The 24,734-nt window shown below is 44.5% G+C and overlaps 1 protein-coding gene across 6 annotated transcripts in view; it reads right to left on the reverse strand.

Moving 5' to 3' along the window:
- The window catches only part of PIGN (phosphatidylinositol glycan anchor biosynthesis class N), a 98,544-nt gene that overhangs the window by 58,143 nt on the left and 15,667 nt on the right, over positions 1-24,734 (reverse strand). For all 6 annotated transcript variants that reach the window (XR_013623775.1, XR_010984923.2, XM_068119813.2 and 3 more), the window contains exons 5-10: positions 22,911-23,014; positions 22,227-22,351; positions 17,004-17,134; positions 7,955-8,071; positions 7,713-7,753; positions 7,494-7,553 (exon numbers count right to left, since the gene is read on the reverse strand). Coding sequence is in view for 4 of the 6 variants with exons in the window: in XM_068119813.2 (XP_067975914.1) it covers positions 7,494-7,553; positions 7,713-7,753; positions 7,955-8,071; positions 17,004-17,134; positions 22,227-22,351; positions 22,911-23,014 (578 nt within the window). In the remaining 2 variants the exon portion in view is untranslated. The remainder of the gene's footprint in view (positions 1-7,493; positions 7,554-7,712; positions 7,754-7,954; positions 8,072-17,003; positions 17,135-22,226; positions 22,352-22,910; positions 23,015-24,734) is intronic.

The raw sequence follows: 24,734 nt of genomic DNA on the forward strand, positions 1-24,734 counted from the left end.
CCATACCTCCTTCCATCTTCCATACCTCCTTCCATCTTCTTCCACAACTATAACTACAACAACAGAGGAGATGGGGGCGGCGCGGCGGCGCAGGGGAGGATGCGTCCTCACACCGGCTCGGCGCTCCACGGGGTTACCAGAGGGGCTGGCTGTCAGCTCCTCGTCAAGGGCGGAGCCTGGTAACCCCCCCGCACCCAATCAGAAGGGCGGACCGATTCCATCTGGGGCGGAGCTAACGAGCCGAGGGCGTGTCACTCCCCGCCGGATATACGTGGCGACTTAGCGGACGTGACGAGAGATGCGCCCCCAGCTGGAGAAAGAAGTACCTGCGCGCGCTGAGTCAGAGGCGCCCCGCCTGAGAAAGAACGTTGCCTGCGATCGCTGAGAGGAAGCGAACCCGCCTGGGAAAGAACGTTACCTCCGAGCGCTGTGACCTCCCCGCATCTTTGGACCGGACCGAACCGTGTGGATTCTGCCCCGAGCCCAGGCGCACCTGGAGCCACCGATACCTGCCTTTCCCTGCCATCAATCCCCGTGTGAGTCAGCCGTTGTCCCGTTTATCTGTCGTCTGTCCGGGGTCAATATAAGAGTGTGTCTAAGTGCCTGTCTTCCTGTGATATACCTCTAGCCCCTGTAATCTAACCTTTCCGTACGAATATAATTGAGAATCGAAACATTGGTGTCTGTCATTATAATCCAGCCGGGTGTCTTCTTTTCCTTTATTGATCCAGCGTAGCGCGGCTCCGTCAACGTCGAGTATAATCGGGTAATTTGTGCGGACACGACGGCCATTCCGCTCGGCCCACCTTAACATCAAAGTCGTGTCTGTAACAATTGGTGTCGAGGAGTGAGATTCGGACCCGGGACTAAATTAGTTAGGCCCAAATTTTGGGAGGGAAAATCGATTCGGAGCGCGTACTGCGCTCGACAAAATCGATCCGGAGCGCGGTCCCGCGGTTACTGCGCTCGACGAAATTATAACAGCAAAATTTGGATTTGTGTTACGAAACTCGAATTTTGAAAGTCGCGCTATGGCGGATCAAGACGGCTGGGGTCCGGTAGGGGAGAGTGAAGCAGGGTCGGTCCAGGACCAAATTGAGACACGTGAGGAGAGCGAAACAGCGGGGGTAGCAGACGCGCGAAATGGCGCCTCGCACATAGCTACGGCGGCCGCACCCGCTGCACAAGTGGGAGGGATGGCCCAGATGCAGGTCCTCATGGAGCAATTTATGGCGCAAATGCAGGCGTCCCTCAAACTGCAGAGTAACCAATTGGGGGTAATGGGGAACCGGATGGATGCTCAGGGTGAGCGATTGGAGGGCAAAATAGGGGTAATGAGGGACGAAGCGAGGGGTACCAGTGAGGGATTAGACAATAATTTTAAGGGATTAGACAATAATTTTAAGGGATTAGACATGAAATTTGGGAAATTAGACGATAGATTAGGGGAAATACAGGAGGGGTTAACGGGGGTAGAAAACAGAATGGCCGCTCAAGAGAATCAAATGGAAGGGATGCAAAAAGGGTTAGAGGGGTTAGAAAACACCATGGAAGGCAAATTGAGGGACATGAGGGACCAAGCGGAAAGGGAAGTTAACCAAATGGGGCAGCAGATAGAGGGGGTCAGAATGGGGGTAGAAACCAAACTGGATGCTCACAGGGAGGAAATGGAGCAGATGAGGGTGGCATCTGGGCAGGAGATGCAAGTGATGGGAGAGCAGATCAGAAGAGGAGTGAGTGAGGAGGTCGGAGGAGTGCGCGAGGAGGTGAGGCACTGTAAGGAGCGCATGGAGAAGGAGGTGAGAAAGGGGACTGTAAAATTGCAAGGGGGTATAGAGGAGTTGACGCTGGGAGTAGAACAACTGACAGTGGGACAAAAGGAGTTGGGGGAACAGGTAAAGAAGAACACAGCGGTAATAGAGGGGTTAAAATCGACGCAGAAGGAGATGAAAAAGGACGTAGGGGTAATTAAAAAAGAGTGTCAGACGGTACATGAGGACTTGACGAAAAAAATGAACAAAGTGGTAGAGGTGATGGAGGTTAAAGAGCGGGAGGTGCGGGAGCACATAGAAAAAAATAAAGTGGAGTTAGAGGAAGAACTTAAAGGGGCGCACGAGGAGATGAAGGAGGTGAAGCAGAAATTAGAAGAAGTGGAAGAGGGGGTGAGCGAAATTAAAAAGCGACGGAGAGAGGATAAGAAAGAGATAAAAGAGGAGGTAAAAGAATTGGTCCAGAGTCTGTGTTCGGATCGTGATGATGTGCTCATTAACCGGATGAGGGATTCGCAGGTGATGGAGGAGAAGCGAAGAGAAAGAGGACCCGGTGTAAGTGGTGACCAATATGGTCGTGCGTATGATGCGCCAGGGGATTTAATAAGCTTGGGGGTCGAGATAGACCCGGGTGTTCGTGAGAGGCCGTTGGTGAAGTGTGCGACAGGTCTGGTGTGCGAAAGAGGAGGTGTGCGAGAAAGTCCGACTCTGGGGTGTGTGAGGAAAAAGTGCGTGCCAAGGAGTGAGGGTGCTGGCGAGAGTGAGTCGGTCGTAGCGCGTGTGCGAGGGAGTACATGGAAGCGCGGTGTGGTGAGTGTTACAGAGGGTGTGACGGGAGAGTGTGCGCGAGAAAGGTGTGTAACGGACAGGTGCCTGAGGAAAGAGTGCGCTGTCAAGAGTAAGGGTGAGTGCGCTGTCAAGAATGGAGGGGAGAGTAGTGAGAGTGACAAGGAGAGTGAGTTGGTTGTGACAGGTAAGCGAGGATGTACACCTGGGATGGAAGGATGCACACCTGGAATGGTAGAGCGTGAGTGGGAATGCACGCTGGAGTTGGTGGTGAGGCACGTGGTTGGGTGTGCGAATGAGAGCACACCTGTGATTGTCACAGAGGAGGTGACCGAGGAGGGGGTGCGAAGCGGTGTATTGGTGAGGTGTGCGAGCAACGAATGTGTGCCAAAGTGTTCGGTGGTCAGGTGTGTGACCAAGGCTGTGAGTGGAATGAGGGTACCTGGGTGTGTAAGGAAAGGTACGAGGAGCATGGGCACGGCTGGATGTGTGAGCAAGGAACGGGCTGCGGGGTGTAAGCATGCAGGTGAAGCATCGACGTTAAACGGGTTAGAGGTTAGAGCGACTTTTAGCCGAAGCGGGCCCTCGGTGCGTGCTGGGCCTCGCTTTGAACGGCCGCGTCCGTGCTCCACTAGGCGGAGCTGGCAGCCCGATAGAAAGGGTCGTCATGGCGACCACTTTTTGGTGAGACGTGCCGGCAGGTCTAGATCGGGGCATTGGATGGCTCCACGCCGAGGTGGTGCGTGGGATCTCGGCACGGGTAAGCCCCCGTCCCTGCACCGAGTGCCGGACGCATCCTGCCGCCGGCACAAAACAACCAGCATCCATTGCTTGGCTTTACGAAGCCGGGCTTTGGACAGGAATTGGCGCACCGAGAGGCATTATTGAGTAGACTGGGTGATGAGGTTAGTGTTTTGGACCCAAAATTGGAGAAAAACAAAATTTGATGATTGGCAAGGGATTGGCAGTAGTGATTGGCAGATGATGGGTAGTGATTGGCAAATTTTTGATTTGTTGAAATTTGATGTGCAAAATTGGTAGTGAGAGACCCCCGATGTGGTGGGATGGCATCCCTGCCACCCTTCCCATGTGGGGGCAAAGGAGCAATAGCTTATGGGGTTGATGGCAGTGGAAACTAGCCCGGGTGGGTTAGGTTATATTGTAGGGATCTAGCGAGGATGACAGTAGGTAACGTTAAGTTTAGTTAGTGACTGATACCTGTAGTGGGGACGCAGGTAGATTAGTATGGATGATAATGACGTGGGAGCGCAATAGTTTAAAGGGACGACTGGGAAGCGCAAGTTTCAGAGGGGAGTAGTTAGCTGAGATGATGCCGTGTGTGTGAGGATTGAACAGGTGAGAATTGAACAGGTGTGATTGCACAGGTGTGCAACTGGACAGGTGTGATTGCACAGGTGTGCAACTGGACAGGTGTGTGGAGCAGTGTGTGAGTAGTGAGTGTTGTGGATCAGCGCGAATGCGCTTGGGGAGAGAAGGGTGCAGGTGGAACCAGGTGTGAGAGCACAGGTGTGCAAGTACAGGTGTGTGGAGAGAGTTGGAGTAAGTGGTACGGAGTGGTGTGCATGGTGCGAAGGTGTGGATGGGGGAAGAGTGGACCCCTTTCACGAGTACCCGGGGCGGGTAGTGTAAGTGTTAGGTAGAGGGTACAGGTAAATTGTGGTTGGATATTGGCATTTGTGGTGCGGGTGAAAGAATGGTACATGGATGGGTGCATTAGTGTTGTGGAAATGGCTGGGCGTGTAGCCTGTTAGTGTGTGTAGTTGGTTGGGCACTCCACCACTGTGAGGATGTCGGCCAGGTGAGGCCGCAGGTGGGCTCTGGGAGCCGGTAGAGTTGTGGATGGGGCCCGAGGATCCGGAGGATGGACCCGGGTAGCCCAGTGCCAGAGAGGGCACCGAGTGGGGAGAGCGCCAGAGGGCCTTCCCCAGGTAGTTAGGTTAGGGTAAGGAGCAGGTAAGCTCGGAGGCAACTGCAGTGGTGGAGGTGTGCAGGTGGGTAGACCCACTGGGAGAGGTACACGCCGCAGCCCAGAAATTGTGCGAGGGCACCGGGAGATGAATCGGGGGAGTGAGACCCCAAATTGAAGAGCACCACAGTTTGGCCAATGGGAATTGGTTTTTAGAACCCATAGTGTAAGAGGGCCAATGGTTTGGCCGGAGAAAGACCCCGGGTAGTGTAAAGTTGTTAAAGTCATTTAGGAAATAGTTAGGATTAATGAACCTGTCGCACCATACGCAGCCACTTACCTGTGGTGATGATGATGACTCCACACCTGTGTTTTCTTTGTTTTGTGTTGCAGGAAGTAAGAATTGTTGTGAGGATTTGTGAGACGCATCACGACGTGGATGAGACATTGGGGTGATTCCATCTCTCCCTCCCTAGGAGGGACTGATGATGAATTGGTGATGGCAAATTTTGATGTTCAGTTGAAAATGGCAAATTTGATTGGTTAGGAGGGAGAGAAGACGAATTTGGTATATGGGAGGAACGGGGAAGACAGTAGGGATGTTTGTTGATTTGTAAAGTAGATGTTTATGAGTGGTGTTGTGTTGTGTGGATACAGTAAGGGGTAAGGGAGGGGCCATGTAGGTTACCTGGTGGGGGGGGCGTACGATAGGAACGTACCTGTCTCACCTGGTTCCCATGTGCCCCCAGTGTGCATTACCTTATATTGCGTGCACTTTTGCGCCCTTACCACCTTACTCACTTGTCTGCTTCTTTTGTCTCCCGCCTCCGAGGATCTGGCTTTGGGGTAGAGAGAGAGGAGAGAGAGGTGCTGGCTACGCAGTTGTGGGCCTGCACTTTCGCTGTTGGCTGCCTGGATCGATACACCATATGGACCGCAATGTTTGTGGCCACCCACAATGGACCGCAGTTCGTTTGCGGCCAAGCACCACCCGTTGATGGACCTATGGGTCAACGTGGCACCTATGCCATACAGGTGAACCACTAATAGTTAACACCACTGAAGGCCACACGAAGAGCAAGAGACACCTGCAGGGTTAGGGGTTGTCGAATTTATTTTTATTCCCATGAACAATGGTGACTGCACCGGATGGTGCTGACTGTGTGGTGGGGTGGTGCTTTTGATGCTGGGAAAGGGTGCTCTGCACGTTATTAAAGGCCGTCGGCCACAGAGCACTCGTGGGTTGGTGTATCGATGCTGGCAAGCGCGCTCTCTCTATGCATAACATCTGCATGTGTTCCTCCAAAAACAGGTCCTGGATCGTAGTGTAAATAGCAGCGTAGTCGTGTAAATAATGCTCCCTACCGGCTGTATGTTTAGTTTGCGAATTCTTTCCGGATTCGGTTATCCTGTGGGTGTGTTTCTGTGAGGAGAAGGGTGCAACGTCGCAGGGGGACATATTTACTCATTTGTGAATATCTGTAAAACTGTCGCACTCAGGGTAGAGTTAATAGTAGAGGGAACTACATTGCGTGCCACACTAAAGTAGGTAAAAATTTATCGGGTCGGGACGCCCCGAGGGTAGAGAAGGGTGCAATGTTGCGAATATGGAATTTGGCCTCCATATCCGCTTGTAAATATTCCCCTATTTTCCCCAATACTCCCCAACTATCCCCAATCCCCCATTCCCTAGTCCCATTGTCTGTAAACAACAATCAGTAGAGCCGACCTTCCCCTTATTCCCCCATTAAATGTCGTGCCCAGGTCCACCGCACCACACGTAGACAACTTTCGGACATCTTGCTAGTTATTCTTAGTCTATGTCAGTTAAGGCCTCGTTTCCATTAATTATGACTCTTCGTTGCACCAGAATGTGATTATATGGCATCAGTAGTGAGTTTAGGACCTTTCCCATACCTCCTTCCATCTTCCATACCTCCTTCCATCTTCTTCCACAACTATAACTACAACAACAGAGGAGATGGGGGCGGCGCGGCGGCGCGGGGGAGGATGCGTCCTCACACCGGCTCGGCGCTCCACGGGGTTACCAGAGGGGCTGGCTGTCAGCTCCTCGTCAAGGGCGGAGCCTGGTAACCCCCCCGCACCCAATCAGAAGAGCGGACCGATTCCATCTGGGGCGGAGCTAACGAGCCGAGGGCGTGTCACTCCCCGCCGGATATACGTGGCGACTTAGCGGACGTGACGAGAGATGCGCCCCCAGCTGGAGAAAGAAGTACCTGCGCGCGCTGAGTCAGAGGCGCCCCGCCTGAGAAAGAACGTTGCCTGCGATCGCTGAGAGGAAGCGAACCCGCCTGGGAAAGAACGTTACCTCCGAGCGCTGTGACCTCCCCGCATCTTTGGACCGGACCGAACCGTGTGGATTCTGCCCCGAGCCCAGGCGCACCTGGAGCCACCGATACCTGCCTTTCCCTGCCATCAATCCCCGTGTGAGTCAGCCGTTGTCCCGTTTATCTGTCGTCTGTCCGGGGTCAATATAAGAGTGTGTCTAAGTGCCTGTCTTCCTGTGATATACCTCTAGCCCCTGTAATCTAACCTTTCCGTACGAATATAATTGAGAATCGAAACATTGGTGTCTGTCATTATAATCCAGCCGGGTGTCTTCTTTTCCTTTATTGATCCAGCGTAGCGCGGCTCCGTCAACGTCGAGTATAATCGGGTAATTTGTGCGGACACGACGGCCATTCCGCTCGGCCCACCTTAACATCAAAGTCGTGTCTGTAACAATATATATATGTATGTCACCACAAACTATTTTCGGTTTCCGACAATGACTGAAGGCTCATCCCTGCACATACATTATATGCAGGATGACGCCATTAGTACACCTTTCCATGAATTACAAGAAAATGAAGAGGACATTAATGGACAAATCAAGAGAGTGTATTTGGATTGGAACCTGCAAAGATAATACCAAACAGGCCAACTATGTTTGAAATTCCTATCTGAAAACAAACAGATCAAATTCAAATATAGATTTGTCTCAGACCCACCACGGAATTCATTGGAAAAGGAATTCCCAATAAGGTCGCCATTAATGGAGCCAGATCTGCCTGTGAGGAAAAGCAAAACAAAGGAAAAACAAAATGACGGAGGCAGCTCTTAAACAAGGATATCACCGACAATATACTTTTTATGACATCATTAAAAGCTTTCATTACACCTTTTACCCTTCTCCAGCCTCATGACCTCCTTCCCTCCCCACCGCCCACCTGATTGACATCTTTTCTTTTCAAATGGCTCAGTTTCCATTCTGTAAAAGAACATTCCGCCAAAACACTCAAAAACCAAACCCCGACTGTTATGAATTAAACCAAAACATACAAGCAAAGTCCATTGCCTTGATCATAACATTATGCTCAGCGAGGGAGATCAACCATGTAGATGTGGTTATAGCTCGGCCTTTCATTACATAATAAATTAACGGCATGCAAGCTTTCCTTGTTTAACACACCTTCTGAAAAGCTATCAGCGTAGGTTTCTATACCGGCTTGTTCTGGCCCATTAACACCGACACCCCAACACACGATGGGAGTCATCGTCTCTGAACCATGGCCCGCACCGTGTGAACCTTGGAAGAAAGTAAGGCAAAGTAAAACAATACAAGAGGAATCGAGGATTCATTTTGAAAAATATTTTTACTCTCCTGTGCACAACTCCTATGTTCCATGGAGGACCTTCAACATATTACATGTAAAACGGCAGTTGAAAAGGATGGGATTGAAGAGTGACGTGGGGAGAGTGTAAAAATTGAGAAAAAGAGGGGAAAAGGAAAGAAAAATAAAGAGAAACCAGAGTGAAGTCGATCGCATGCCAACCAACGAAAGCAAAATTGAAAGAGGACAAAAAGTTCCACCAGGAATGACCCAATATCAAATTTTTAGTTACATTTTTACCCCCCCGTTTTGACCTCTATTTTCCATAAGTCCAAATTTGAGGCATGAACCAGGGGTGAAATCAAAAACATCCTTACGTACTTCATGCGTCCCCCAATGATGGTTGCATATACAAAGTTTCATTTAAAAAAAAAATGTTGAAAAATGTGCCCATAGTTGCATTTTTTTGGTATTTGACCTTTTGACCCGACACCAGGGTGGGAGGCAAAATGATACTGCTCTTGCACCTTTGAGCCACGTGCTGATCATAACTACCAGGTTTGGTGAATGTCTGTACAACCGTTTAGGAGATGGCATGACAGACCGACAGACAGACGGACGGACAGAGACGGAACCGATTACAATATCCCCAAGTGTTTTTTCAAAAGGTATTGAGATAATAAGGAAAAATAAGAGTAAACAACCCGAAAACATAATGCCTCCGGTGACTTTGTCAGAGAAAGTGTAAAAAAATTGTGTTTGTGCATGAGTGCGAGTGCTAAGGGAGCTACATGGTATTCATAGAATACTTACCCTATGCAGTCAACTTGGTGCGAGCCAACTCATCTGTTTTGAAGTGTTTGTTTCTTTCATCCAATATGGCAGCCAGACCACGTGAGCAATCTCAAATATAATTTTTGTGTAGATCATGCTTAAGAAATTTCAAACGGATCAGACTAAGCGTTGTCGCTGCTGAATTATGACGTCAAAATTAAGGCACCAATGACGTCATCATTAATAACACTTATTCCCCCACATGGAGTTCTTTACAAGGAGCCACGTTTCAATTTTTTCCATGGAGCGGATTTGGAGATATGGAAGTGTAACGTTTTTCCAAGATGGCATATGCACCACGTGACCTATGACGTCACAATTATGAATAAAACAATTCTACAGGCGGAGGCGCTCCTATGGTAAAATTTTGTGTCAAGCGGACCAACGGTTGCCGAGAAAATGAATTAAAAAAATGCAGACATGCACATACACCACACGTACGCCACACATATGCCACACATACACACATACGTACGCAAGTGAATGCATAACCCTGCTTTTCACTTCGCGAGTGCAGGGTAATAAAATATAAGGTATGGGAGTGTTTTTCTCTCATTGTTAAACTTTAAAAAAGAGTTAAAACTCTTTCCATTGACTACATGTCTATCGCAAGCCAAACAATTTACTGTTTATTTACTTTCAGGATAACATTATAATGTGTTTGTGATGCATGATGCAAAATGCTCTGGATCCTACACTTTATTCCAAACCATCAATTACTGACTCCTGCTTTGATCACTTCTTACCTGTCAGTCAAGATACAATCCAAGCCATCACCAGTAACTCAAAGAAAACGACTTTCAGGACCTCATACAACATATTTGGTTGCCTAGATTTATCTCTCCCCTTATCCTACTATTAATTTGCAATAGGTCACTGACCACCACTTTTCAGTTGGCAAGCGTGGGAAATAAGCGAGCCATAACAATTCCAATTTTGAAGATGGAAACAAAAAAAAAAACCTTAATTGGATGTTGATTATTTAAAACTAGAACGGCACTCTTCAACGTCGACTGAAATGCCCCGACCCTCATTATTACATCATTATACATACTTGTACCAAGTTTGATTTAAATCCCTTCAGCTATTCTCAAGTATCACATTTTCACCTGCCATATCATCTGACCTTTGACCTTTGATTCCAAAATCTAATAAGTTCATTTTTTTCATCATAATACATACTTATACCAAGTTTGGTCAAAATGCCATAACTGGTTCACAAGTTAATAATAATAATACATTTATTTTGTATTGCGCTTTTCATGGGTTAGCACAAGTTAGCACAGAAACATAATTTTTGCCGAACGTGACATCCGACCTCTTGACCCCAAAAACAAATCAGTTCATCTTTGCATCATAATACGTACTTGTACCAACTTTGGTCAAAATCCCATCACTGGTTCAAAAGTTATCGCAACAGGATTTTAACCTAACATGACCTCTGACCTTTGACCTGTGATGTTGTAACCCCAATATCTAATCAGTTCAGCTTTACATCATTATATATACCTGTACCAAGTTTGACTTAGCTTCGGCCATTCTCAAGTTATTGTGGTAACAAAACCCGATCACGAACGGACGCATGGACGGACAGACGGACAGACTGACGGAAAAACTGAAAACATAATGACTCCGACGACTTCAACGGCGGAAGCATAAAAATGACAGACCTGTAACTCATTTACCATTTATTTGAAGGATTCCAGAATGTGTAATATTGCCAATCATTTTTTGGAATACCTGGACCAGCATTCTCTTTTAGAATGCTTCCAATCTGTTATGAAATGGTTAAATAGCACTGAGGTACAATTTTACAGAATTTCAATATGAGATTTCATTGTTATGCTGACTATACCCAGACCTACCAGTCCATTCAACCTGGGAATGTGATCTCCACCACTGGTTTCCGGTCCCAGGCAAATCAAACATGGATGTGCATGAAAGGCCTCAAACTTCCTGCTCCTAAGACTGATACGCTGATCTGTGGTTCTCAATCTCTTCTTATAAAGACCCAACCAAACATAGTGAGACTTGGGGATCACCACCTGACCTCTGCTTCTCTGGTTCTAAATCCAGTTATCATTTAGCCTGGTGTTTGGATCTGCGGTTAGGGTGCCGGCTTGGGTTCCTAGGATCCTGGGTTCGAATCCCGGTCGATCGCTGAATTAACGCCAGGGGGGTTGACTCAGCCAGTCATCCTTCCGAGGTCGGCAAAATGAGTACCAGCTTGCTGGGATGAATGATCCTGGTGTGTACCCCGGCTTAGAATAGGTACACCGTATCCCTGTGCATCGTAAGAGGCGACCAAGGGTTGGCGTCAGGAAGGGCATCCGGCCATAAAAACATTGCCTCAAACAGGGAACCATGATTGTCATGGGGCCCGCAAGGCTAACCCCCACTCTAGCGGGGAAAATGGCCTTTAAACGATCATTCATTCATACTATGAACCCAACTCTTTCCCATACTCAACAAATTGCTAAAATCTGAAAAACTAATTTCTTCCATCTGCACAATATTGCCCAAAACTAGTGTTGGCTAAATCAGAGGACAAATTAAACTTTGCATCATGCTTTCATAATGTCGCTTGCCTTCTTCTTCTCTCAAGCGACTACATCTCATTTATAACATTGCTGTTGGACTCGTACCGCAGGCTCGTGTATTTAATCACATCACTCCATTTCTCAAAACAATTGACTGGCTCCCAGGACACCAGGAGATACATGTAAGTTGTTTTTGTTTTTTTCGTCAAGAACCTTTAAAAGCAAACACAAATTGGTTCCTGCTGACATTTCTGATGGAATCACACTTTGCACTCGGGGAAGAGAGCTGTGATCATACAATGGGAATCTCCCAGCAGTGCCTCACATGAGGATGAAGGCGTTTGATGATGGAGAAATCTTCAGATGTGCTCCTCAATTTTCAAATTTTCAGGGTCTCATCTATTACGGTGTTAAAATCTCTTAAAATCGCATCGAATTAAAATTCATTATCTTACTTTGTATTCTTCTTACGTTTTCTTTCTGTGTAAAGTGCTTTGAGATTTTACTCGCAAATAAAAAGTGTTATGTGAGAATTCCATTGATGGATTATGGAGGAGGGGGTAGAGAAGTGAAAAGGAGGTGAAGAGTTGAAAGGAAAGGGTGTGTGTGGAACATACAGGAAGGAAGAGGAGGGGAGGGTTTGGTCAAACATTCCACCTGAAATTGTATGCAAGGTAAAATAATGCCTCCAAGGGTAACACGGTAACCTTGCCATAAATATTTCAGGTTATTTTTCTTTTCTTTACACTAGGACTTGAGGCTCATGAAAGAACAAGGTGTAACTGACTATAGGACAAACATTAAGGGAACGAACACACAGAAAAAGAAGAGAGGGAGGGAGGGGAGGTAATTCGAAAACCCACAAAAAGGTTATCTGTGAAAGATGAAAAAACAAACAATGCAAAGTGACTGTTGACATCAATCAAATGGAACAATTCATCTGTTAAAATCATTACAACAATGTTATCAATCAATAGTAATACAATTACTCAAATACAAGGTAGTATGAGGAAGAAGGAGAAGAAGAAGAAGCAGAGGAAGAATAAGAAGAAGAAGAAGTGGAAGGGGAAGAAGAGGTATTTGAAGGAAAAGAAATAAATATTTTTGAAGGAAAAATTTGAAGGAAATAATTTGAAGGATTTGAAATATTTGAAATAATTTTTGAAATATTTGAAATAATTTGAAGGAAAAAATAGAAAAAAAAGGAAGGAGAGGAAGAAGAAGAAAAAGGTATTTTGCAGCATCTCAGCACATCCACATGTCAGAGGTCATGTCTTGCCAGGATAAACAGACATAAGAAATGCAGTACAGATATTAAGGTACAGGAAGAACTAGGAGGCCATTAAACATAGCGAGCTGCTCAAAGGCAAAACAGAATCGGCAGACAATCACAAGGTAAGGGAGGGAGGTCTACAGGAAAAAGCGTTTCGACAAACCCCAGGAGTACAAAAACAGAGGAAAATTATTATCACCAAGAGAAATCGCATCTCTCTCTGGTATGGTCATCGTTACCTCCGCCACCAAAGGTGGATGGAGGTTATGTTTTCACCCCTGTCTGCCCGTTTGTCTGTCCGTTTGTCTGTCCGTTTGTGAATAAGGTATCTCAAAAATTTGTGGACGGATTCGGAGGAAATTTGGCAGAGATGTGGCGAATGTGACAACGACGAAATGATTAGATTTTGGTGAAGATCCGGATTGGGATCCGGCTACTAGAATTTTTTTAAGTGATTCTTCACCATTGGGAGATCGGGCCAAAAACGATACGTAGCAGGATATCTCAAAAAGTTATGGATGGATTTGGGTGAAACTTGTTGGACAGGTTATGTGTGTGACCAAGAAGAATCGATTCGATTTTGGTGAACATCTGGATCCGGATCCAGCTAGTAGAATTTTTCAAGTGATTCTTCACCATTGGGAGATCGGGCCAAAAACGATACGTAGCAGGATATCTCAAAAAGCTGTGAACGGATTTGAACGAAACTTGGTGGAGATGTTGTGTGTCTGAAAAGGACAAATAGATTCGATTTTGGTGAAGATCTGAATATGGATTCGGATATGAGAGTTATTTAATTTTTTAAGTGATTCTTCACCATTGGAAGATAGGGCAAATACCAACATATAGCAGGATATCTCAAAAAGTTATGGACGGATTTGGACGAAACCTGGTAGAGAGGTTGTGTGTGTGAAAAGGACTAATCATTTCGATTTTGGTGAAGATCTGAATATGGATTCGGCTACAATAATTATTTAATTTTTAAGTCATTCTTCACCATTGAGAGATCGGGTGAAAAGTGATATTTAACATGATATTTAAAAAAGTTATGGGCGAGTTATGACAAAACCTGGTGGACGAGTTGGTTATGTGACAAGAACAAGCCGATTAGAGTTTGGTTCAGGTCCGAATCCAGATCCGGCCCATCCGTGCGATACAAAAGTAAACTGTTCACCAGGCGGGGGTATGCTCTACTGAGTGCCGTTCTCGTTTTCTATGCAGCATGTGGTGGCTGGTTGCATCATTATTGGGAGTGTGGCTGTGCTGCTGATGCAGTGTCCCCTTTTACCAGTAAGCTGGTACTAATTTTGCTGACCTCGGAAGGATGATTGGCTGAGTCAACCCACCTAGTGCTATTTGGTGGCAGGAGAGGGGCTCAAACTGAAGACCCCAATATCTTAAGCCAGACACCTTAAGCGTTAAGCCAGCACCAACCCAGGCTCTTTGGAATGGAAATGTTGTGCAACTGCATCCTTCGATAATATCCTTCGACCTCTTACACTTAGACCCATCAGCTTGTACACAGGTTTTCACTGCAGCATGCAGCGATTGAAATGTACCAACTATAACTCACAGTTCAAAGGACAAAAGCCATTGAACCTGCATTCGCTCAAGGCCCAAACAAAAGTTTCAAAAGACTTTGTTGAAGAGATACTTGTTGGTGGTGATGGTGCATTTATAGAGAATTCAGAGAGTGACCTTCAGTAAGCAATAGCAAAGTCACATCATCAATCAGCCATCCTTTTTGCTAAAGGCAAGAAACACGTGAGCAAATGCCACAAATCCTCAACACGAGACAGGATTTCATACACACCATTCTCAAAGTGTCTATACATCCCACTTTTGATCAATTGGAAGTCTTTCGGATTTTTGAAGTCCACATAAAATATTGCCGTGTACATGATATTCACTTTCAAACTGTGTGGAGCAATCCTTCAAAGTGCTTTCACAGGCTTTCCAATATATTGATGAGGGATTAAAGTCTAAAACATCAACAGGAAGAGAGAGAGAGAGATAGAGTTCCCAAAGGCTGTGGCATTCACAACGTCACATTCCATTTTTAATCCCAAGTGACATTCCATTTGAACGGAACATTCCAGTGACATCCTACTTATTCTGTTTCCGAGACATATTCAGTCGTGACATTAACTTGTTTCTCAAGTTCCAAAAGACAATCGCTAACTGTTGTATTCCGGGACAGCGCTTCCAGGTTTTGCTCTGTACGTTTCCTTTCTATCTCGGATATCCAATGATGTGCTGACATTTTCCCTTTAGACTTGAAAGATCAACCAACACATAATTAGACGCGAATGCGTCAACTGAAATGCCTCCGTCCATGTTAGATGTCAAACCATTGTTATTTTCTTTAATCTCAATTGAAGATCGCATGAAAAACTAGAACAGCACTCGGTAGAGGGCATACCTCCACCAAACTAAACAGTTTACATTTTGTAACCCACTGATAGGCCGGATCTGGATCTGGACGTTAACCAAAATCGAATCAGCTTGTTCTCGTCACCTACCCAACTCATCCACCAAGTTTTATCATAATCTGTCCACAACTTTTTGAGATGAATGAAAATGAATGAATGATCGTTTTAAGGCCATTTTCCCCGCTAGAGCGGGGGTTAGCCTTGCGGGCCCCATGACAATCATGGTTCCCTGTTTGAGGCAATGTTTTTATGGCCGGATGCCCTTCCTGACGCCAACCCTTAGTCGTCTCTTACGATGCGCAGGGATACGGTGTACCTATTCTAAATCGGGGTACACACCGTGATCATTCATCCCAGCAAGCTGGTACTCAATTTGCCGACCTCGGAAGGATGACAGGCTGAGTCAACCTCCCTGGCGTTAATTCAGCGGTCGAGCGGGATTCGAACCCAGGATCCTAGGATCCCAAGCCGGCACCCTAACCGCGAAGCCAACACCAGGCTTGAGATATCATCCGATATTCATAAATACCGTACTTGGCCATTTCTAGTTACAAAATCGAATCAATTCGTCCTTGTCAAACACACAACCTTTCCACCAAGTTCTGTTCTTAACTTTTTGAGATATCCTACTCACAGACAAATAGACAAACAGACAGAGGTGAAAACATGCCCTCCGTCCACCTTCACTGGCAGAGGCAATCAAAGATAATATGACATAGAGAACGAGACAAAACTATAGCTTTGGAGCAGCAAGATGGCAGATGTCACCAGGTGAAGCAGACAAATTTACGAGTACCTTAAACACCCATCAATATCAAATCGAGGAAAGTTCAAAACCATCAATGGCAAAAAAGGAGAAAGTTGCCACGAACCTACTGAGACCACAGAAGGGATCATAGACAGCAATGCATCAGAGGAGATAGGCACTTATTCAACCACTTGGCATAATATAATATATATTATCAAGAAGTTTTAAAGCCATTTTTGGGAGTACAACACAACAACAACATGCATTTTAAGGCCATTTTCCCTGCTAGAGCGGGGGTTAGCCATGCGGTCCCCATGACAATCTTCTCCATCTTGCCCTATTTTCTGCATCTCTCCTTGTTAACCCCCTTGCTCGCATTTCTTCTTCCACCATCTTTAGCCAAGTCTTTCTCGGTCTTCCCCGTCCTCTACTTCCTTCTACATTAATTTCCATCACTCTTCTCAACCAGTCACTTTCATCCTTCCTCAACACATGACCAAACCATCTCAACCTGTTCCTCTTCACAACATCAATCACAGGCTCTATTCCCAAAATTTTTCGCAATTCATCATTCGTCTTCCTCTCTCTCAACGATACTCCGCACATCCATCGAACCATTCGCATTTCCACCCTTTCCAACCTTCGTTGCTGCTCTACATTCATTACCCATGTCTCGCTCCCATAAATCATAACACTTCTCACACATGCAGCATACACCTTTCCCTTCAGCTTCAATGACACTCCCCTCCTCGTCAGCACGCCACTCAGTTCCCGAAACTTCTTCCATGCACATCTCACTCTAGCAACCGTTGTCGAGTCTGATCCACCTTCTCCATTCAGCATGTCTCCGAGGTTGAAAAATGTTTTCACACCTTCCAGCTTCACGCCGTCTCCAAGATCCAACTCAACATTTCCTCCATCTGCAGCTCCCTCTGTGCACACCTTACATTTGAATGTAGCTGCCACACTGGTTAATGACCCTCAGGTTAATGACCCTTTGGGAGTAATGAGTAGAAAAGGCTTTGGAGAATAAGAAATTTGCTTTAATAGTGATCACATTCGAAAGTGAGTTTGACTAACCCCAATCAGTCATTCCATGGTCAGAGGTGAAGAGATATGCTGTTTTCCCATCATTGCCAAAGTATTCCTCGATGGCTGCAAATATGTCAGCAACTCCTTCATCCACTGCTCTAATGTTTCGCAGATATTGCCTGGATGCAAAAGGTGCACTTTAAACAGTCTGGCTTTAAACTGCACAGTTCAATCTGAGAGGATGATCAATGTAATAATAATCATTTGCAAAGATGACAATTGCAATTTTAAAGTATGATATTATGGACGGGGTCAACGAAAAAAAAAGATAAACTAGAAATCATGTGAAAATGCAAAGCCCATCCACATCCGCTTTGTGTTCAGACTTCTTCTTCTTTCATAGGCTAAACATGACGAAAACAGCTAAAACATATGCAAAAAATCTGACGATTTTAGGTGACCTTAACCTTTTGACCTCAAAATCAAAAGGCTTCAATGACACAATATGCAAACCCTGCTCAAATTTCAAGTCAATCGGATAAAAATTGATGATTCTATGCAACCTTGACTTTTGACCTTTTGATCTAAAAACATAATCGGCTTTTAGCTTTTGATTGGTGAACCAATTAAATGATTCGATTTACAGATTCTTAAAATTTCAGGTCAATCGGATGAAAATTCACGATTTTATGTGATGCTGACCTTTGACATTTTAACAATATTATGAATTTGTTTTCTACATCTATCTATCTATAATTCCAGCAATCTCTGTGTGTGTGTGTGTGTGTCTGTGTGTCTGTGTGTGTGTTTGTCTGTGACCGCTGTTTCTCGACAACCACGGGTCCGATATACTTGAAACTTGCCAGGTATATTGCTGGGGACCCGAGGATGTGCCTTTTCAAGGTTTGAAATTAATCGGACAAGTAGTTACCGAGCTATGGCGATTTAGCCGTTCGCCGTTCGCTTTGGCTTTGCGAATGGACCAAACCATTTCATGTAAATAGAGGGGGGGGGGGGTTCTACCGTACTCGCAAGCCGTTCGCTTTGGACCAAACCATTTCATGTAAATAGAGGGGGGGGGGATTGTCACCGTACTCGCAAGCCGTTCGCTTTGGCTTTGCGAATGGACCAAACCATTTCATGTAAATAGAGGGGGGGGGGGGTTGTCACCGTACTCGCAAGCCGTTCGCTTTGGCTTTGCGAATGGACCAAACCATTTCATGTAAATAGAGGGGGGGGATATAATTTTAGATATATATATAGTACGGGCATGCCCTAGTATTATAAAAGGAGCCATGTCTGTCTGTCTGTCTGTCTGTTTGTTGTGTTGAACTTGAGAACGGATGAACGGATTTCAATAATTCCAACTACGGTGGATTCTGGTAACTCTGGAGAGTTTGTGAGCCAATTTTTTTTTTATGGGTACATGGACACGTGTGTCAAAACTGCAAATGCCAACACGTGACGTTGGTTATCCCTGCACGGAGAGCAGAATCTCCCAGGAATCCTTGGTCGCCGTCACCCATGTTTTAAACAGATAACACCCACCTTTGGGTAGGGAGGACCCAGGTTCTTCAACATGCAACGCATATATTTGGATACAGTTAATCTAGAATTAAGTGTATCAAAAATGTACAGAATTTAATTTGCAACACTTGATGCTTTCACTTCGTATTAGTATGTCTTCTGTAAGTTAAAAATAGGAAAGATATGAACGATAAACTGTTGTTCGATGCAGCTTCCCCTATAAACGTACATGGTAAAATTTAAAGGGCCTTGGGCGAGCTCAAAATATTGATATTTTTCAAAAATATTTTACACAGAGGGTTTTGTGGCAAATGGAGCCTTTTGGCAGGGTCAGACCTTAAACTTTTGAAAAAAATGTTTTTACCCCCAAATAAGGACCGCCCGAATCTTTCATCACCACCATCCTCATTTTCAATTCATTTGAGAGCCATGCAAAACAGATTTATAAGCAAGTTAGAACATCAGCAGAACTTGGCCAAGATTTAACATCAATGTTGATTAAAAAAAACTTTAAATAAAACCCTTTGGATTGATCATTGCAAATTATCCCAATTACAGTATTCTTTTCAGGCTCCATTTACATCTTCAACTAGAACAGCACTTGGTAGAGCGCATATCTCAAACAGGCTGAACAGTTTACATTTTGTATCCCACTGATAAGTCGGATCTGGATCTGGACATGAACCAAAATCTAATCGGCCTGTTCTTGTCATCTACACAACTCGTCCACAACTCTTTGAGATATCAATCATGATATACAGTCACGTGAAAAAGTAAGTACACCCCGTGTAAAGTTTTGACTTTTTCAACATATTTCAACATTCAGCTATTTGATCTTCATTTCAACAATATTGATAGATAAAGGTGATATAATATAACAAACATCAAGAAACATTTACATTTTGTAGTCCATTGTATAATTTAAATAAACATAAATGTAAATTTCGCATGTGGAAAAAGTAAGTACACCCTTGGCTCTAATAGGTGGTATTGCCCCCTTTGGCAGAAACAACCTCAAGTAGGCGTTTCTTATAACTGTCTACCAGTCTCTGACATCGACTGGGAGAATTTTTTGCCCACTCCTCCATGCAGAATTCTTTCAGCTGTGCGCTGTTTGAGGGGTTTCTTGCATGCACAGCTCGTTTCAAATCCACCCACACAACATCTCGATGGGATTTAGATCTGGGCTTTGACTTGGCCATTCCAGAACCCTCCATTTCTTTCTTTTCAGCCATTCCTTGGTGGATTTACCGGTATGTTTTGGGTCATTGTCATGCTGCAAGGTCCACCTTCAGTTGAGCTTCAACTTTCCGACAGATGGCCTCACATTATCCTCAAGCACCCTCTGGTACAATGAAGAATTCATAGTGGATTCTATGATGGTGAGCTGCCCAGGCCCTGATGCAGCAAAGCTGCCCCAAACCATAATATTTCCACCACCATGCTTTACAGTTGGTATCAGGTTCTTGTGGTCAAATGCTGTCTTTGGTTTTCGCCAAACATGTCTTCTGGTACTGTGGCCAAATAGCTCCACCTTTGACTCATCTGTCCAGAGCACATTGCTCCAGAAGTGCTGGTCTTTGCCTAGGTGTTCATTGGCAAACTTTAGTCTTACCCTGATGTTCTTTCTGGACAGCAAAGGTTTCCTCCTGGCACACCTCCCATGTAGATCAAATTTGTACAGCCTCTTTCGAATGGTAGACTCGTGCACTTTGACATCAACAGTGGCAAGAGCTACCTGTAGGTCCCGTGATGACATTCTGGGGTTCTTCGAGACTTCTTTCAGCATCTTGCGGTCTGCTCTCGGGCTGAACTTGCTGGGGCGGCCTGGCCTGAACAAATTGTCAGTTGTTTGGAATCTTCTCCACTTGTAGATGATCTTCCGGACAGTCGAATGATTGATTTCAAATTGTTTGGAGATCTTGTTTAATCCCTTCCCAGACTCGTAGGCATCTATAACCTTCTTTCTGAAGGCCTCAGAGAGCTCTTTTGATCTAGGCATGGTGACGCTGCACACTTCAACAACAAAGAGCAAACCAAACTAAATGTCTGAGGTTTAAATAAGACAGGTTCCTCCAAGATCAAGATCCTTTCTAACGATGTTCTAATCATTTGCACCTGAGCTGGTGCACCTGATTCTAATTTTAGCTATTTGAAGTAGTGATAAATGTAGGGGTGTACTTACTTTTTCCACATGCGAAATTTGCATTTATGTTTATTTAAATTATACAATGGACTACAAAATGTAAATGTTTCATGATATTTGTTATATTATATCACCTTTATCTATCAATATTATTGAAATGAAGATCAAATAGCTGTATGTTGAAATATGTTGAAAAAGTCAAAACTTTACATAGGGTGTACTTACTTTTTCACATGACTGTACATATACAGGGTGTTTCAAAAAGATTGATACAACTTTGACTTTCTGCCATTTATTTGTTTTCGACCTATACCATTTTCCTTTTCAGGGTTTGGTGGCGTTATCGTGGTATTTCTTCCCTGGGATTTCTAGCTCCGTAGATAAACTATGCCATTGACAGTGGAGCAGCAGACAAAAGTGGTGGCTCTGTGGTATGAGACTAAATCAACAACCACAACAACATTTTCTGGGGGGCAAGACCAACTGAGATCACTGAGAGGTACCTGAAAGGGCCTAATGTCACATGCTTCTGTGCCTTCAATGCCAGATGGGGAATGCTAGGGCCTTACTGGTTTGAGAATGACAACAGCAGGACGATGACGATCAATGGTGAGCGCTACCGGGCCATGCTCCAGAAGTTATATCATGATCTAGCACAAAGGGTTACCCCAAACCAGCTCAGCATGACCTGGTTTATGCAGAATGGTGCACCCCCCGCATACAGCTGGTGACACCATCACTTTCCTGCAGCAGCTCTTCAGAAACCACCTCGTTGCCCTGGTTACCGCTCTGTCTACGTCATCGGCCCTGCCACACTGGATGATCTGAAGCAGGAGGTGTCAGACTACCTCCAGGCAGTGCCACATGAGACCTACAGGAAAGTTGTACAGAACTTTAGATTCAGGATCAATGCCTGTCTGAACGGCGGAGGGGCACACATCGAGAACGTCAATTACCAAGGATTTTGCGTAAATGCCAATTTCAGACCTTTACCTCTCACTAACTTTAGCAGTGACTGTGATAGACTTGCAATAGCAATCAGTGATAGAAAATACCATGGCATAAGCTTTCAATAAATGTTTGGTTCACGTTCCTGAGGTTTCGGTTTCTTTGTAAATAAACGTTTAAAGAGTTGTATCACTCTTTTTGAAACACCTTGTGTGTGTGCGTGTGTATATATATATATACTGTATACATATATATATACACACACACATAGTTTTTGGACCTATCTCTCAATGGTGAAGAATCACTTGAAAATTTGAGAAAATTTTTTTTCAATCAAAAAGCAACAATGTACGCCTCTCATGTCTGTGGTAATTTTTGCAAGTGAGGGAATAAGTGGAGTGGTGGGTGCATGACAGACAATAGGCAAAGAGTCTTGGTTATGACGACATGACGTACAGTTTCATCCACAAGTGAACTTGCAATAACTTGTGCCACACACAACACTCATAATCATAACTTGCCAAAGCAGTTTTGGTGGCTCTTGCTTCCTCAGCAAGCAACATCTACATGGTAAGTAGTCTGAGAAAAAATCAAGGCCCATGAGAGGCATGGCAGGGTTAAAGCATGTCATTCTATGGGATGCAACTCACCAGGATGCAGGTCTGTGAGCATGTCCGCTGATGTCAATGCCAAGGAGATGGAGAAAAAACATTATGCGATCATTTCCAAGTTTAGAACCTAGATGCGAGTCTCTCTGAGCCTCTTGAAGAAAGTCCTGTTTGTGTTGCATAGACATGAGCACACACCAATATATATATATATATATATAAACAAATCAAACAAATCGATCGTCGATCAATGAGCAATGATATCAGTTTTGTATTTTGCTTTGAAAAATGCAATAAAGGAAATCTGGATCTGGACCTGAATCAGAATCGAATCGACTTGTTCTTGTCACCTAACCAATGCATCTACCTAATTTTGCCACAACCTTTTGAAATATCGTGCTACATGTTGTTTTTGGCCCAATCACTCAATGCTAAAGAATCCCTTTAAACTATCAGATCGGGATTCGGATCTTCACCAACATCAAATCAATTCATCCTTGTCACACACCCAACCTGTCCACCAAGGTTCGTTCAAATCCATCCACAACTCTTTGAGATATCGTGCTCACAGACAGACAGTGGTGGAAACATAACTTCCATCCACCAGCACACAAAAGTCATAAATAATATTCTGGTCTTAATTCAAGTTACATAAGATCGGACGTATACAATTTTGTTTGCACAATACAAGGAGTATTATTATATTTGCATCATCGTCGCTTTTACCTTGACGTGGTCAAAAACCCATGTGTCGAGCTTTGAGGAATCAGCAGCAAAGTCCTGTTCCTTTGCCGTATAAGTGAACGTGTATACATGGTCTCCAGTTGCTCCTGGGAATAGTCGTGATATACTAAATAAGGTTAGGCATGATTTATGGTGTGGTCATTATCAATATTACATCATTATCTATCTATAATTCCAGTAATCTCTGTGTGTATGTATGTATGTATGTATGTATGTATGTATGTATGTCTGTGACCGCTGTTTCTCGACAACCACGGGTCCGATATACTTTAAACTTGCCAGGTATATTGCTGGGGACCCGAGGATGTGCCTTTTCAAGGTTTCATATTAATCGGACAAGTAGTTAGCGAGCTATGTCCAAAAAACGATTCAACCAATCAGAGAGCAGCGAGCTATCACGTGTGCCGAACAGACTCTGCCTCGGACGGCACATTTGAGAGCGTATTCATTTATTTCACGTTGGCAAACTATGTTGGCGTTAAACTATGTTTTAAAACTAATTAAAACTACTTTGCGATTCTTTTGCTTTCCTGCGCGTTTGTGCACGCTATGGCGATTTCTTTACCAAACTCCGCAAGCCGTTCGCTTTGGACCAAACCATTTCATGTAAATAGAGGGGGGGGGGGATTGTCACCGTACTCGCAAGCCGTTCGCTTTGGACCAAACCATTTCATGTAAATAGAGGGGGGGGGATATAATTTTAGATATATATATAGTACGGGCATGCCCTAGTTATTATAATTATGATAAGGTCTGACAAGATGTGGCAGATATATCATTTTGTGCATTTCCCTTTGAGCTGTCTAGTCGAGGTTTGATTCCCGACCAAACGATAAACTGTCTAATCGGTTCTTCGTTGGCAGGGCCGATTCATCAAAAAGTGTGCCATCACTCAGATGGACGTTAAGCAGGGTCCCATTTGCTCACATCAGTTGGTAGATTTTAAAGAGTAATTAAAAAAGAGTAAAATACCAAGCAGCTAGCTAATGCATGACAAGCCAACTGTTCCTTATCGACGGTTTTGAATGGAGTGCTTGCTTGAGTGCTTAAGCTACTTGCCGACTCCGAGCTGCTTCAACTGTTTCACAGCCACACAGAAGACGAGAACTTTGGGGGCTTCACGGAAAACAACTCTTACCAGTACCTTTAAAATAGCTTTGGAATTAGATATGCAGTATATGTTGCGGTAAAATCTGCAAAATAGCTAATTGAAGATATTACAATTAAACTTCAAAATAAAAAACTGCGTTTTTGTATCTCCTTGATAATTTAACTTGCCCCTCACCCCCTCCCCCCATCACGTGTGGAATGTTTTTTTTTCTTTCAAATAATGCACCATTCCTTCCAGAAAATTGTTGAAATGAAAATATATTTTAGTAGCCACATATGTACTTCTTTGGTTTGCAGTGGAACAAAACAGAAAAGCTGGAAAAACTACTAAATCTTAGCTCAATTCCACACAAAAATCCTAAAATGACCCAGACAATATTATTGGCACATTTTCGAAGTTGTTAGAAATAATTAGATTTCAAGCAGGTGATTCTCCTTTACTTTGGAATTGAACTCACCTGTGGTGAGATGCAGGTGCATGAAATATAAAAATCACTCATTCAACCAGTTCGAATAGAGAAAACGAGTCATTCTGCTGTTTTGTATCACTGTGTGTACCGCAATGAGCATGAGGAAAAGAAAGAAAACCAGAGAATTGTCTGAGGAGGTCAGACAAAAGACTGTAGCCAAGCATGGACAATCTCAAGGCTAGAAGTCCATCTCCAGAGACCTTGATGTTCCTCTGTCCACCGTACG

This window comes from Myxine glutinosa, chromosome 6 (assembly GCF_964187855.1).
Source record: "Myxine glutinosa chromosome 6, kmMyxGlut1.1, whole genome shotgun sequence".
In the NCBI taxonomy this organism is placed as follows: Eukaryota; Metazoa; Chordata; class Myxini; order Myxiniformes; family Myxinidae; genus Myxine; species Myxine glutinosa.